At 38.8% G+C, this 16,030-nt stretch overlaps 1 protein-coding gene across 2 annotated transcripts; it reads left to right on the top strand.

Annotated features, from left to right (window-relative positions):
* The first annotated feature begins 43 nt into the window (after positions 1 to 43).
* Positions 44 to 15,885, top strand: MRPL47 (mitochondrial ribosomal protein L47). 2 transcript variants are annotated; one of them, XM_526391.8, is made up of 7 exons: positions 44 to 206; positions 1,927 to 2,072; positions 2,918 to 2,978; positions 5,934 to 6,030; positions 10,810 to 10,940; positions 11,966 to 12,061; positions 15,721 to 15,885. In XM_526391.8, exons 1-7 carry the CDS (start codon positions 109 to 111, stop codon positions 15,842 to 15,844), a joined length of 753 nt encoding a protein of 250 aa, XP_526391.3. In that variant the 5' UTR covers positions 44 to 108; the 3' UTR covers positions 15,845 to 15,885. The 2 variants fall into 2 exon arrangements, with proteins under 2 accessions (XP_526391.3, XP_009445171.1); XM_009446896.4 differs by lacking the exon at positions 1,927 to 2,072 and having other exon boundaries at positions 79 to 206.
* The last annotated feature ends 145 nt before the right edge of the window (positions 15,886 to 16,030 follow it).

Here is a 16,030-nt window from a genome sequence, read left to right as displayed (position 1 = left end):
TGGCCATCTTAAGTGAGGGCAAGTTTTCTATTCTCCTCACCGCCGGCTTGAGACGCCGGAAGTGACGCTATCGTTGGCGGAAACGCGTTTTGCCGGTTATGCGAAAACATGGCTGCGGCCGGTTTGGCCCTTCTTTGTAGGAGAGTTTCATCCTCCCTGAAAGCTTCCCGATCGTTAATAACTCCTCAGGTCCCTGCCTGCACAGGGTAAGTGATGTATAAAGTAGGTTTGCCCACCTCTCCAACTTTGGATCTTGTTTGGTTGCCGAGATGCCGAGAACAACTCAAGAATGGAACGGCCGCCTGGATGGCAGAGCCGGAGCCCACTTTGGTGAGGAGTGAGTGACCTTGGAGAAGTCGCTCACCTCCGACATTTCTATTCCTTCCTCATTTTGTTGCTACCTGCTGTGGACAAGACAGTATATGGGGTTTGTAGATGTCCAGCATTTGTTGAAGTAAATACATCTATAAGTACAGAAGCATCCTCTTGGGCTGAGTGAGGTGCGAAAAACTTTACCGAAGATGTTTTTGTTGTGATACTCAAGTCTGTGTCAAGTTTGGATGGATTAAAAAAGAAGAGATAATTGTATTTACAGGATGTGTTACAATGAAAGTAACTGGTAACTTAGTAACTTCTTTTATTTATTTATTTTTCTTGGTCCTGGATCCAGTGAAGGATCATTTATTACATTGGTTGCCATGACTCTTTAGTCTCTAATCCGGAACAATTTCTTTTTTTTTTTTCTTAATGTTGTTGACATTTTGATGAGATTAGCTTTTTAAGAATCTTATTCATTTGGATTTGTCTGATTGTTTCCTCATTATTAGATTTAGGCTAAATATTTTTGGTAGGGATACAACACTTGTGATAAACTTCATTATTTAGTTTCAAATCATCTCAGGTCATCAACTATTTTTTAAAAACAGGATTTTTGAATTACTGCATAATAATTTATCATCCAGATGCACAGTAATTTTTAAACCATTCTTAGCTGCGTATTTACATAATTAAAAACTTGACATCCTATATAGTGCTTTAATAAACATCTTAATTTATAAATTCCCATCTATAATAATTTTTTCAGTTGAAACTTCTAGATGCAGAATTACTGAATTAGAGGAGGAAGTATTTGAGGCTCCTGATACATGTTGCAAAATTGTGAGGTTTTTTTGTTTTTGTTTTTTGAGACAGGGACTGACTCTGTCGCCCAGGCTGGAGTGCAATGGTGTGATCTCAGCTCACTGAAACCTCTGCCTCCCAGGCTCAAACCGTCCTCCCACCTCAGCCTCCCGAGTAGTTGGGACTATAAGGCACGTGCCACTATGCCTGGCTAATTTTTGTATTTTTGTTAAAGATGAGGTTTTGCCATCTTGCCCAGGCTGGTCTTGAGCTCCTGGGCTCAAAGTGATCCTCCCACCTCGGCCTTCCAAATTTCTGGGATAACAGGTGTGAGCCACCATGCCCAGCCCACATGTTGCAAAATTGACTGCTTTTTTAACCTGTGCTTGCACCCATTAGCAATGTAAGAAGGACCCAAAAATGTTACCTTAAAATATAATTGTGTAAATATGTTACCTCTGAAATTATAAGGTAGCAGCTTCTATAATGCAGTATTAACAATACTTTCTAAAGCATTTTCAAAATTTATTGTGGCCAAGCATGGTGGCTCATCCCTGTAATCCCAGCACTTTGGGAGGCCAAGGTGGGAGGATCACTTGAGCCCAGGAGTTCGAGACCAGCCTGGACAACATAGTGAGACCCAGTCTCTAAATAAGAAAAAAAAAAAGTAATTCTTGTGCAGAAACCCTGAGTAGCTTTTTAAAATGTTATCGATGACAAAATGATTATGTTTATTATGATAATGTTTATTGCTTATAAAATCCAGATATTATAAAACTTTACTTGTTTATGTGTGTTCAATTGCAGGTTTTTTCTTAGTTTGTTGCCTAACAGTACACCAAATGTGACATCCTTTCACCAATATAGATTACTTCATACCACATTGTCAAGGAAAGGACTAGAAGAATTTTTTGATGACCCAAAAAACTGGGGGCAAGAAAAAGTAAAATCTGGTGAGATACTTAGATTTGTCAACATTAAATATATTTGTGGAACCCCCCCCACCATCGTTCTAGGATTATATATCCAGTTTAGGAATTATTTAGATGTTTCCTTTTTCAGTTTTCTTTGGGACTGTCTACTAGAGAAAATTAAAGGGACAATATAATAGTAGAGTTAATTGTTCCTTGGCAGATTGGCAAGATGGTTAGATAAGGAATAGGCTGAAATTATTAACTAAAGTAAGGTTTAGGGCTTATTTTAGATTTTTTTTAATGATAATTTAAAGTTTATTTATTTATTTAGAGATGGAGTTTTGCTCTTGTTGCCCAGACTGGGGTGCAGTGGCACAATCTCAGCTCACCGCAGCCTCTGCCTCTCGGATTCCAGTGATTCTCCTGCCTCAGCCTCCTGAGTAGCTGGGATTACAGGCACGTGCCACCACGCCCAGCTAATTTTGTATTTTAAGTAGAGACAGGATTTCGCCATCTTGGTTAGGCTGGTCTTGAACTCCCAAACTCAGGTGATGCCCGCCGTCTTGGCCTCCCAAAGCGTTGGGAATACAGGTGTGAACCACCGCCCCAGTTAATTTATAATGACAAAGTATTTTGTCATTAGGATGTGAAAATATGTTCTGTACTAATGCTAACGTTTTTTGAATGCTATTGCCAGTCATGTTAATAGTATTTTCGTATGTTACCTAATTTATCTCTAATTACACATTGTTATATACTATAAAAAAGCTGTTATATATTTTATAGATAAAGAAACAGGTTTAGACAGGTTTAGAGAGCTTAAATAATTTGCCAAAGGGCACATGGCTAGAAATGTTATTTCATGTTATGTATTATTTTAATAGGAGCAGCATGGACCTGTCAGCAACTAAGGAACAAAAGTAATGAAGATTTACACAAACTTTGGTAAGTATACTAAGTACATTAACATCTAGACGTTTGAAGCAGTTATAGTGTAACAATGAGGTAAAAACAATCTATCTGATATAAGAAATTGAGTAAAGCGATTTCTTTTGTAGTACTATGGATGATAAATCTGATGTTTAAGATCATGAAAGATTTTATATGACAGAGGTTAGATTATGACAAATGTCACAATTCTCAAGTAGTTGGGAATTCAGAAATTTTACTGTAATTTACATTGGTCCTACTAACATGTTTATACTAGCAATTTCAGTTAATTAATAAAATGAAACAGAGAACAGTTGGTGGCTTTTGTTTTTTTCTTTGAGACAAGGTCTCGCTCTATTGCCCAGGCTAGAGTGCAGTGGTACAGTAACGGCTTACTGCAGCCTTGACCTCCTGGGCTCAAGTGATCCCCCACCTCAGCCTCCTGAGTATCTGGGACCACAGGTATGCACCACCACACCCAGCTAATTTTTTTGCGTTTTGTGGAGAGGGAGTCTCCCTATGTTACCCAGGCTGGTCTCACTAGGGCTCAAGTGATCCTCCCACCTCAGCCTCCCAACATCCTGGGATTACAGGCATGAGCCACTGTGCCCAGCCATTGGTTATATTTAGAATTCTCTCCTTTTTATTACATTTTCATGATCTGTAATCTTTAGTGTATTTGCTTTGGAAAGGTGTGTTGGAGGATGCATTTAATTGAGAATTTAGGTAGATTTTTCTGGCAGGCACTGATGAATTAGAGAGGGTTGAGAGGATTTAAGACAGGGTTGCATTTTTAATTTACTATATGTAGCCCAAAGATATGTTTTGTTTGGACTGTAATTGTTTTTTAAATTGGGAAGTTTCACACAGAAAATATTATTTTTGTCGGCTCTTGAATAATGAGACCTGTGATTTGGCAACACCGGCCCTGCATTCCTACATGGCAACAACTTGGCTGGTCTGCGGAGCAACTGCCCCTTCTAGATGGAGAAGGGACACACCACTTCTCGGCCACCCTGTGGTTCTTTCACTATGTCTACTTCCTTCATAATTGTTATCTGCCTAGGGACTCTAGTAGACATTTGCTTTTTTTTATTTTATCTTTTTGAGACACAGTCTCACTCTGTCACCCAGGCTGCAATGCAGTGGCGTGATCTTGGCTCACTGCAACCTCCACCTCCCAGGTTCAAGCAATTCTTATGCCTCAGCCTCTCAAGTAGCTGGGATTATAGGCTCATGCTGCCATGCCCAGCTAAATTTTTGTATTTTTAGTAGAGATGGGGTTTCACCATGTTGGCCAGGCTAGTCTTGAGTTCCTGACCTCAAGTGATCCGCCTGCCTTGACCTCGCAAAGTGCTGGGATTATAGGCATGAGCCACCGTGCCCAGCCAACATTTATGTTTGTTGATGTAAAGCATTGTTTATCTTTCATGACAAATTAAAGAATTGTGAAGTGTTTATGAAAACCACTGATACTATGTTTATTCATTATAGAAAAATAAGTTGTATTAAAGCACTATTAGTTACTGTGGGTTATCAGTGAAAGGATAGTTAAGGCTATTTCAACATTCATCATGGCTGCAACCAACTGAAGTTTTGCCATTTCTCTTTTTTGTTTTTTTTTTTTGAGACAAAGTCTCGCTTTGTCACCCAGGCTGGAGTGCAATGGCACAATCTCAGCCCACTGCAACCTCCACCTTCCATTCCAGGTTCTCCTGCCTCAGCCTCCTGAGTAGCTGGGATTACAGGCACGCACCACCATGCCCAACTAATTTTTGTATTTTAGTAGAGACGGGGTTTCACCATGTTGGCCAGGCTGGTCTCGAACTCCTGACCTCAAGTGATCCACCTGCCTCGGCCTCTGAAAGTGCTGGGATTACAGGTGTGAGCCACTGCACTTGGCCCCAACTCGTATTCCCAAATAGATGTATTCAGAAAATCTGCCTTCACTTTAGCTCTGCTGCTTCAGTACCTTTGATTATGTTTGCTCTGCTCTCCCTTCTATCATAAATTCCATCTCTATGACTCTTTCCCTGGTCATCTTAGCTAGAAGAGATGTTTCTCATCTCCCCCACTTAATTCTTCTGGTACTTATTGCCTGTCCCACTTATTATCCCACATCACATTACAGTTTCAGAAGCAGCGTGGTGGAGTTAAAATAGAATGGATTTTATACACAGAGATCAGGGATTTGAATCTTGAATTACCTGTATGACCCAGAATACCTTACTTCTCTCAGCCTTAGCTTCTTAGTTTAGTAAGTGGAAATAATACCAACCTCAGAAGGTGGTTGTGAAAACTAGATGAAATAAGTGTATATAAAATGTTTAACACATTGTCTGGCATATAATAGGTACTCAGTAAATGTTATTTATCTTCCATCTGCCTTCTCTACTCTCCACTCAGAATGTAAGGACTATGTTTTATGCCTCTTTGTAGCTCTCTTAGCACTTAATACATGTGGCAAATGGAAGGTTTATTGAACACATGGATAAGCAAAGATAGTTATGTATAATGGATTATTCTTTGTAATCATATTCTATATATTGAGATTTCTAATATGACTTTTTTTTTTTTTTTGAAGCAAGGTCTCACTTTATCCCCAGGCTGGAGTATAGTAGTGTGATCTTAGCCCACTATAGCCTCAAATTCCCAGGCTCAAGCAATCCTCCTGCCTCAGTCTCCCAAACAGCCGGGGCTACAGGTGTGTGCTGCCATGCCCGGCTAATTATATTTTTTGTTTTTTGTAGTGATGGGGTCTAGCTGTGTTGCCCAGGCTGGTATTGAACTCCCAAGGTCAAGCGACCCTCCCACCTCAGCCTCCCAAAGTGCTGGGATTACAGGTGTGAGCCACAGCACCTCGCCTCTAAGTGACTTTCAAGTACAGATAATTAATTTTGATGTCAGAAATCACAACTTTATTAACATAACCACAGAATAGCATCACAAGGTTTGTGTTCTTTTGTATAGGTATGTCTTACTGAAAGAAAGAAACATGCTTCTAACCCTAGAGCAGGAGGCCAAGCGGCAGAGATTGCCAATGCCAAGTCCAGAGCGGTTAGATAAGGTAAGGATTGGGAGAGGCTGGAGACTGGTATACATGATTACAGCTAAAAGGAGTGAGTATGTGGTTCCTGTATTTCTTGTCAAATAGATTTTTTTTTCTTATTCGTTTGATTTTTAGTAAATTTGAGTAGTGCAACCATCATAGCTCCTTTGGAAACATTTCCATCGCCCCTAAAAGAAATCTCATACTCACCTGCAGTCATTCCTCATTTCTACCTGCAACGTGTTTTTTGTTTTTGTTTTTGTTTGTGTGTGTGTGTGTGTGTGTGTCAGTGTGTCAGGTGGGTCTCATTCTGTCGCCCCCAGGCTGGAGTGCAGTGGTGTGATATCTTGGCTCACTGCAACCTCCACCTCCCAGGATCAAGCAATTCTCTTGCCTCAGCCTCCCAAGTTGCTGGGATTACAGGCACATACCACCATGCCAAGTTAATTTTTGTATTTTTGGTATAAATGTGGTTTCACCATGTTGGCCATGCTGGTCTCAAACTCTTGACCTCAAGTGACCTACTCACCTTGGCTTCCCAAACCTACCTGCAACTTCTAACATACATGTGGACAAATGTTTTTTAGTAGATACCTAGGAGTGAAATTGCTGGCTTATATGATAAATCTATATTTAGCATTTTAAGAAACCGCCAAACTGTAATCTAAAGTAGCTATACCACTTTACATTCGTAGTTCTGGTTTAACCATTTCCTTAGTAACTAGATCAGTTTTTTACTGCTTTTTAAAATAACTGTGGTAAAAATCACATAACATAAAATTTACTGTCTTGACCATTTTTAAGTGTAATAGTCAGTAGTGTTTAGTATATTTACAATATTGTGAAAAGTTGGTTACTTTTTTATTTTTATTTTTTTTCGAGATGGAGTTTCGCTCTTGTTGTCCAGGCTGGAGTGCAATAGCACAGTCTCGGCTTGCTGCAACCTCTGCCTCCCAGGTTCAAACGATTCTCCTGCCTCAGCCTCCCAAGTAGCTGAGACCACAGGCACACACCACCACTACTGGCTAATTTTTTGTATTTTTAGTAGAGACGGGGTTTTACCATGTTGGCCAGGCTGGTCTTGAACTCCTGACCTTGTGATCTACCCGCCTCAGCCTCCCAAAGTGCTGGGATTACAGGTGTGAGCCATCGTGCCCGGCCGAAGACTTATGTTTTTATTTAGATGTATGTTTTTACTGGATGCTTTCAAGATCAACCCTTTATTGATTTTTTTCTGTGGCATAGTAAGTAGTGAGAACAGAACTCAGTTTTTATAATAGCATTAGTCCTGCTACCTGACCTTAGCTACTTTAGTTTCCTTTCCTCACACCAGTCGCAGCCATTTTTACCACACTGCCTTTAAGATGGAAGGACATAACGATCCCTGGAGAAAATCAAAGAAGGTATAAAATGAAACCTCATTGATTTACCCTAATTATGGAGAAGGTTATTCTGATGTAGTGAAAGTTGAGTTATATAACATTTTTTTCTTTTATCTTTATTTTGACATAATATTAGACTCACAGAAAAATTACAAGAATAGTAGAAGGAACTCTCATATACCCTCCAGATTCCTCTGTTTTACTGCATTTACCTTATCCTTCTATGCATCTATCAGTCCTCCATACACAGTATTTTTTCTCAAATGTTTGAGAGTAAGTTGTACACATGACATCCCTTTATCTATAAAAACTTCAGAAAAGCCAGGATATTCCCTTATATAACCACTATGTAAATTTCAAAATCAGGAAATTAACATTGATACAGTTCTATTAGCTGTAATCTACAGATCTTATTCAGAGTTTGTCAGTTATCCCAAGTGTCCTTTATGGCAAAAGAAAATTCTGCATCATGAATTTTCATGTGTCTCTTCAGTCTCCTTTAATCTGGAGACTCAGTCTTTGTGTTTCCTGACATTGAACTTTTTTAAAAGTATAGGGCCTGGGAGGTTGAGGCTGCAGTGAGCCACGATTGCACCACCAAACTCTAGGCTGGGTGACCGAGCAAGACCCTGTCTCAATAAATAAAAAATAAAAAGTGCATTGACAAGTAAGGATGCTTTATAAAGAACACATTATTTGATGAAAAAGCTTTTGCTATAATGGTGCTGTTACAGAACTTTTGAACTTCAACCGTGGATTATCTGCTTTAAATATGTATTTCAGAGGTGAACTTCAGCCCAGTAGGTCATATGTACTGCACTTTCTCAATCAGTAGAACCCAAAATAATAAAAGTTTACTCCAGAGAAGCTGAAAGTGACCATAATTTTTTCAAACTTCAAATACATCTGGTGTTTCCAGTGTTTTGTGACATACTACTAAGGAAACTTTATTAAGCAAAAATGTAAAAAAAATTCTCAATATAAGATAGAAACCGAAGATTTGGAACTATTTAAGGAAGAGTAAAAGAGAAAAGAAGAATTATAATTGGGATATAATTCTTATCACTGAGTGAGTTGATATCCAGTTGAAGCATATTACAGACAAATTTTACTTAGAGAATAATATAAAAATTAAGGGAGAAATTATGTAATTCTGGCACAATAGTTAGCTATGATTGTAACTAAAGTATTAACTATCCATTTGAGATAAATGACCCTCCCTATATGTGCTTCTCTTCAGAGTATTAGTACCTATTTATCACACAAATAAATGACATGTTAGTCCCCTTGTGTTTGAAATACAGAAACAAGGCAAATGTTGAAAGATTGATTATAATTTTGCAAGTGTATCTTTTTGTCTCTTTTAAAAACATGTGTTTCAAGGGCTACTCTGTAATGTTAATTCTTGGCTGTAAAGAGAAGTGTATACTCTTACCCTGGAACACAGTCCTATTAATTTTATATTCTCTCAACTGACGCTCTTGGCACTGAGAACCTTACAGAAAAGAAGGCTCTTTGAGGTTGACTTGTTTTCAATAAGGTATATCTAAATAATACTTTTGATTTTCCTTCACATTTCTTGGCATGAACTTCTGAATGTTAATTCTGTGGACTTGGTAGCCATTTACTTTCTATCTTTGTGAGCTAACACTGGATTTCAGCTGGAAGCCTCAAGTCTTACCCTTGCTTAGGCAAACTCTTTAATGCAGTTAGTGAACAACCAGCTTTACTAAAAATTTCTAAAGATTAGAGAATTTTATATAAAGCCCTTATTAATGTGGTCCCTTTACTCTCCCAAGTTTGCTTGTCTTCAAAATAGAATTTGTCTTAGTCATCATTTCTTTTTCAGGGATTTTGTAGAAAATAAAATAGTTAAGAGGAAGGCATGTGAATTCAGCTACTGTAAGGCATTTAGTGAAGTTGAGGATAGCAGAAGTGCTGAGTGTGAACTGAGCAGGTTATGGGCCAGGTGCAGTGGCTCACGTCTGTAATCCCAGCACTTTGGGAGGCCAAGGCAAATAGATCACTTGAGCCCAAGGAGTTTGAGACCAGCCTGGGCTACATGGCAAAACCCTGTCTCTACCAAAAAAATACAAAAATTAGTCGGGTGCGGTGGTGCATGCCTGTAGTCCCAGCTACTTGGGAGGCTGAGGTGGGAGGATTGCTTGAGCCTGGGAGGCAGAGGTTGCAGTGAGCCAAGATCGTGCCACTGCACTCCAGCCTGGGTGGCAGAGCTAGACCCTGTCTCAAAAAACAAAAACAAAACAGATTATGAAGTAATTTATCTAAATTTGTGGCTTTCATATCTTTTTCAGATCTCATAGCTACCTGGGAGGTTATAATCTGTGCTTTTTTTGAGGATTCTTATGAGAAACAAATGTGCTTATGCAGTATTTGATATCTGTTGTGATGCTTAAGGGACATACACATAAAATGGCTCGCAGTATGTATTTAGGACTATGAAAAAGTTTGGCCCATCTCACATTACAATCCCCAACATATGAATATTTATATGTAAACAAATATAAGGCCGGGTGCGGTGGCTCATGCCTGTAATCCCAGCACTTTGGGAGGCCAAGGTGGGCAGATCACCTGGGGCCAGGAGTTTGAGACCAGCCTGGCCAACGTGGTGAAACCCCATCTCTAATAAAAATACAAAAAATTAGCTGGGTGTGGTGGCAGGTGCCTGTAATCCCAGCTGCTCAGGAGGCTGAGGCAGGAGAATTGCTTGAACCTGGAAGGTGGAGGTTGCAATAAGCCAAGATCATGCCACTGCGCTCTAGCCTGAGTGACAGAGCAAGACTCTGTCTAAAAAATATATATATGTATAAAAGTCTGCAATATATGCATTATAAAACAATAGAAATCTTAAAGAGGTAAAAATAAATAGAAGTTTAATAGTATCATCTTGCATCTTGATAAATCTTTGGAGATTCATATCTGGATGGACTGCTATTCCTTTTCCTGTAGTAGCAACAGCTACCAAGCAGGCCACAATATCTGTGTCTGCATGTCAAGGACACAGTGATTAGTTGAGATCGGAACATGTCTTTTTTAATATAATGAAAATAGCAAATTGTTATCACTTCTTATTAGCTCATTGAGTTTTGAAATAACATGAATCAAATTGGGTCTCCAAAAGGAATCTATATAAGTGTCTCTCACTCCAAACAAAACTAATGGAAATATATTTGTAGTTAAAACTGTAAGCTTTTTTAAAAATACAGAAAGTGGTAATCTAGACACCCATGTAGACATACTTGTGCCAAAAAGATTTTTAGGAAATACTTAACAGAGTGGTTCTTTGGCATAAATATTCATAAGTTTTCTGTAGCAGAAGTGTTTATACATTCTCTTTTTTAGGAATTTTGTAGTAGATGATTGTTGAAATTGTATCTTTCTATTCTCTTTTCAGGTAGTAGATTCCATGGATGCATTAGATAAAGTTGTCCAGGAAAGAGAAGATGCCCTAAGGCTTCTTCAGACTGGTCAAGAAAGAGCTAGACCTGGTGCTTGGAGAAGAGACATCTTTGGAAGAATCATCTGGTGTGTAGTTAACACTGTGGCTCTTCTAAGATGAGAGTGGAAATCCATGCCTCATTCCCCTGCCCAGTATCTTTAAAAAAAAAAGTTGTACCATATGAGATAATATTAGAGATATGTCTAATAAAAGAAGAGGCCCCACACCCCTTTGGACTTTAATGAAGGAGGATATGAATGAAGGTAGCTTTATCTGGTAAAACCAGCCCAGACATCCCATTCCTATGATTCAGTTACCTATAAGTCTTTATTGTAGTGGTTCTTAGTCTTATATGAATCACAAGGCCTTTTGAGAATTTGATGAAAGTTAGGGATCGTTTCCTCAGAAAAATGTACATGTACACATATCACTTCAGAAGGTATAAAATCCATGAAGCTAACTTCAGGACACACACCTGCCCTCTTTGCACATTGAGAACCTGGAACTATTTTTTTTAAAGTCTCAGGGAATGTCACATGAACCAGTTTCAGTTTGCTCCCATTGCCATCAGGATAAGCCCTAGGGCAAATTATGAAGTAGTTTATTTTTTATACCTCCTTGTTTCTCTTACATTCAAATCCCAGAGTCTTGTCAGCCTTTGGGAAAGGATCTGGTAATCAGCCTTCATGCTGAGGTGTAAATAACTGAGAAGACCTCGTATAAATAAACCTCCTTCGGTGGGGAGGCTGTTCAACCCAAAGGTAAATAAACCTCCCCTCAGAAGGAGGTTTATTTACCTTTGGGCTGAACAACCAAGATGAAATATCATTAGACTTTTAAACGTAGGCAGAATGGGGAAGGCATTTTGGTTAGAGACCTTCCCTGTACTCTTGACATTATACCACTTAACTCATAACTCATTTGGTAGGTTCTTTTAATGGGGTTTAAGTCCAACACAGAAAAGAGAAATTGCCAAAGCATCTCACTAAAAACGTTTATGTTTTATTTTCTACTAATTTTTATTTGGACTAACCCTTTTGAGGTAAATTAGGGAAGTGAAAATGTATTAAATGTTTTCTTTAAGGCAAATAACTTTTTGCTTTATTGGCAGGCACAAGTTCAAGCAGTGGGTTATACCTTGGCACCTAAATAAAAGATACAATAGGAAACGATTCTTTGCCTTGCCTTATGTGGACCATTTTCTCAGGTGAGCACAAGTACCTTTAATAAAACATATTATCTTTATACCAGATGACATATGGTCATATATCATGCCAGATGACATAAAGAAAGCTTAAGCTGTCTTTAAATTCTAATTTCTGTTATTACGTAAGTATTTTTAAAAATAGGAAAGTCAGGCTGGGTGTGGTGGCTCACACCTGTAATCCCAGCACTTTGGGAGGCCGAGGTGGGTGGATCACGAGGTCAGGCGATCGAGACCATCCCGGCTAACATGGTGAAACCCCGTCTCTACTAAATATACAAAAAATTAGACGGGCATGGTGGGGGGCACCTGTAGTCCCAGCTACTTGGGAGGCTGAGGCAGGAGAATGGCGTGAACCCAGGAGGCAGAGCTTGCAGTGAGCAGAGATCGCGCCACTGCACTCTAGCCTGGGTGACAGAGTGAGACTCCGTCTCAAAAACAAACAAACAAAAAAAATAGGAAAGTCAGGTAAAAAAGAAAATTGAAGTCATATATAAGCTCACCATCAGAAATAGCCACAGTAGCCAAGCGTGGTGGCTCATGCCTGTAATCCCAGCACTTTGGGAGGCCAAGGCAGGCGGGTCACTTGAGGTCAGGAGTTTGAGAACAGCCCGGCCAAAGTGACGAAACCCCATCTCTACTAAAAATACAAAAATTAGCCGGCCATGGTAGCATGTGCCTGTAATCTCAACTACTTAGGAGGCTGAGGTACAAGAATTGATCGAACCTGGGAGGTGGAGGTTGCAGTGAGCTGAGATTGCACCACTGCACTCCAGCCTGGGCGACAGAGTGAGACTTCATCTCAAAAAACAGAAAAAAAAAGAAATAGCCACTGTTAACATTGTAGTATGCTTTCAAAAGTTTTATTGCCTTTCTATTCTTGTATCTATATGTAAATGGAAAAATTTCTACTGTTATGTTAAAATGAAGGTCCAGATAATTCAGTTGCATACAATGTGAGTTCATGTTATTGCAAGGCTGTTGAAAAGAAATGGGGCTAGGAAGAGAAGTCTGTTATATTATATCTAAACTCATGTTGTCCTGCAGAATGTTGATCTCCAAATATTTCCTTTAGCACATTTTTCCTGCATTAGGTTTATCATTGAACAGGGAGAACATAGGGCTTCTGTTATGATAGAGGAGTGCAGTGTTCCCATGAACCACTCACTGGTAACTATACAAACTTAAGATTTTTTTTTAAAGAGCTATTTTAAAACACTTGGGCCATATCCAAAAGGAGACAAAGCCAGAGGATATAGTTTAATCCCCAAAACTGCAATTAGAAGGGAAAAGTATTGCTAGTTTATGGTTTCCTGGGCCAAGGGTGCTACCCAACTCCCATTGCTGTGGCTCCAGAGAGAGACAGGGCAGAGGAACCGAAGGGCTCCTGGCTAAAGGTGCTAGAAATCAGAATTCAAGGCTGGGAAGTCAGCTGGAAAATTAAAGGGGAAATCGTAGCAGCACGATAGCAGCACAAGAACCACAGCTTTTAACAACTCTTGAATAATACATTCAACTTTTAGCAAGCTCCTCAGAAACCGATTTTCCCTCCCTGATTTTCATACCAAAACAAATTTTTAAAAACAATTTAAATAGGAATGGAATGTATCTTTAAACTTGGCTTTAAAGTGTTTAGTGTACTTTAGAATCACGTTTAAAATTACTCATCTCCCTACTGAACCAGCTACCTCTCATTTTATCTGTAGTACATCCAGTCTACATTAGCCCTAAACTGTCAGTCATCTTTTTCATCACCATTGCTATATATTTAATCGGTCCTTGATTTAATTCTTGCTGCAGAATGTCTCCAGGATCTGTCTTTTCTTCTCCCATTGTCTTTGCCCTAGTGCAGTCTGTGTCTTCATCAAATTGAATTACCGAACATCTTCTTGACTCCAGCCCAATCAAGTATTGCTTCCTGGCTAATTTTCCTCAAGACTTTTTTTTTTTTTTTTTTTAGTCACATCAGGGCTGTTCAGAAACATACAACAGCTTCTTGTCTACAGGACAAAATCTTAAACTCTTTTCCTCCCAGCATTCCTGCAAGTCTTAGCTACCTACCTTTCATCGAAGTCAGAACTCTTGCCTTGTTTCCTAAGTGTTCCTTGCTTATTTTCCACTGTTGCTTCTTCTGTTGCTACAGCTTTTAAATCTTCGCTATTCACATTTAAGACCTAGTTGAGATGCTAAGCAACTGAAGAAATCTGACTGCACTTTTTCTCTGAGATTGCTCCAAGCCCAGGGTTGTGCTGTTTGATCCTTTTGTCCCTTAGTCATACAGGGTGAAGTTATAAATCACTTTTTTTTTTTTTTTTTTGAGATGGAGTCTTGCTCTGTTGCCAGGCTGGAGTGCAGTGGTGCGATCTCGGCTCACTGCAACCTCCACCTCCCGGGTTCTAGCGATTCTCCTGCCTCAGCCTCCTGAGTAGCTGGGACTACAGGCATGTGCCACCACGCCTGGCTAATTTTTGTATTCTTAGCAGAGACAGGGTTTCACCATGTTGGCCAGGATGGTCTTGATCTCTTGACCTCGTGATCTTCTCACCTCGGCCTCCCTAAGTTGGGATTACAGGCGTGAGCCACTGCACCTGGCCATGACATAACTTTTAAAATAATGTATGAGAATGTATCAATCCAGTATCACTTTTACAGGTTTTATACATATTCTAATGATTTTGTTTTTGAAACTACCTTTTTAAGCCTCACCTTCAGAATGTAGCATCATCATCTTAATATTAAGAATAGCAAACCTTTATTCTTTCAGATGGGTCTTTGTTTTTGTAAATGGTCAAAATTTAGTTGGAGCAAAGACTCATGAATAGAATGGGTAATCTCATTTTGACTTTGTTTAGCCTTTATACTTTTTTTCCTATATATGTGCATATTTTTTACTTCATCCAGCTGTAATACGTGTTATCTCAATTTTCTATGACCTCTCCCATAGCACTGGCATATTGTATTGTCTTTTTTTCCCCCCAAAACCTCATCTGTAATAACTTCAGCAGTACATCTCTTTATTGCTGTATTTTATATAAACTTATTTCTATTGACCAATATCCTGTAAGATATCAATTCAAATAGAGCTTGGTATGCAAGGATTTTTTTCATTTTCAATTTTTACAACTCCCAAGTTGACCCTACAGGTCAAGTAATTTATGTTGTAATTTATGCAGCAAATGTGTCATACCCTGGGATACTGATGTGTGGGAACAATCTCATTTAAAGAATAGTAAGTCTAGCCAGAGCCTAAGAATTTATTTTTGGCATCATGAGATATATCCTGAGACTTATGGGAATTCCCTACTTTCAAATAGTACTCACTCTAGCTTATCATTTCCCCTATACACAGAATAACACTCTGCTAAGAGATGACGCTTAGTCATATGAGGATTGAACTTAAGGCCCAATTTGTTACAGGTTCATAAGATCTGGACATTCTTTCTAGTCAGGAAATAGGGATAGTTGGTATAGGGTTTCAGATGCTCTTGACTTGTGTAGGTTTACAGTGATTACTATTCAAGTTTAATAATATATATAACACACCAAATACAGGGACTGGCATGTTTGAAGCTTTGATGTAATTGATTTATGCATATTTTGATAGTATTGAATAACAAGGAAATATTTTTGTATAAATTGCTGTTATGCTTTTTTTATTCTAGACTGGAACGTGAGAAACGAGCCCGCATCAAAGCACGGAAGGAAAATTTAGAGAGAAAGAAAGCAAAAATTCTTTTAAAAAAGTTTCCACATCTTGCTGAAGCCCAAAAGTCAAGTCTTGTCTAAGATGTCTGAACTATTAAATTTACCATTTTGTTTTTCTTGAATAGTCTGTGTACAGGAGTAAATATGTTAAGTGGTTTATAAAGAAATTCTGTTTTTAGTCAAGTGACTTTACTAATCAGTTGTTCTAAGTGTGAATATGGCATGCTAATTAGCTAATTTGGTAGAAGCTAATTTGCTTCTAAAAAT

Source organism: Pan troglodytes, chromosome 2 (genome assembly GCF_028858775.2).
Source record: "Pan troglodytes isolate AG18354 chromosome 2, NHGRI_mPanTro3-v2.0_pri, whole genome shotgun sequence".
Classification (NCBI taxonomy): domain Eukaryota; kingdom Metazoa; phylum Chordata; class Mammalia; order Primates; family Hominidae; genus Pan; species Pan troglodytes.
The sequence above is the reverse complement of the archived record's forward strand: the minus strand, read 5'-3'. Positions and strand labels throughout refer to the sequence as shown.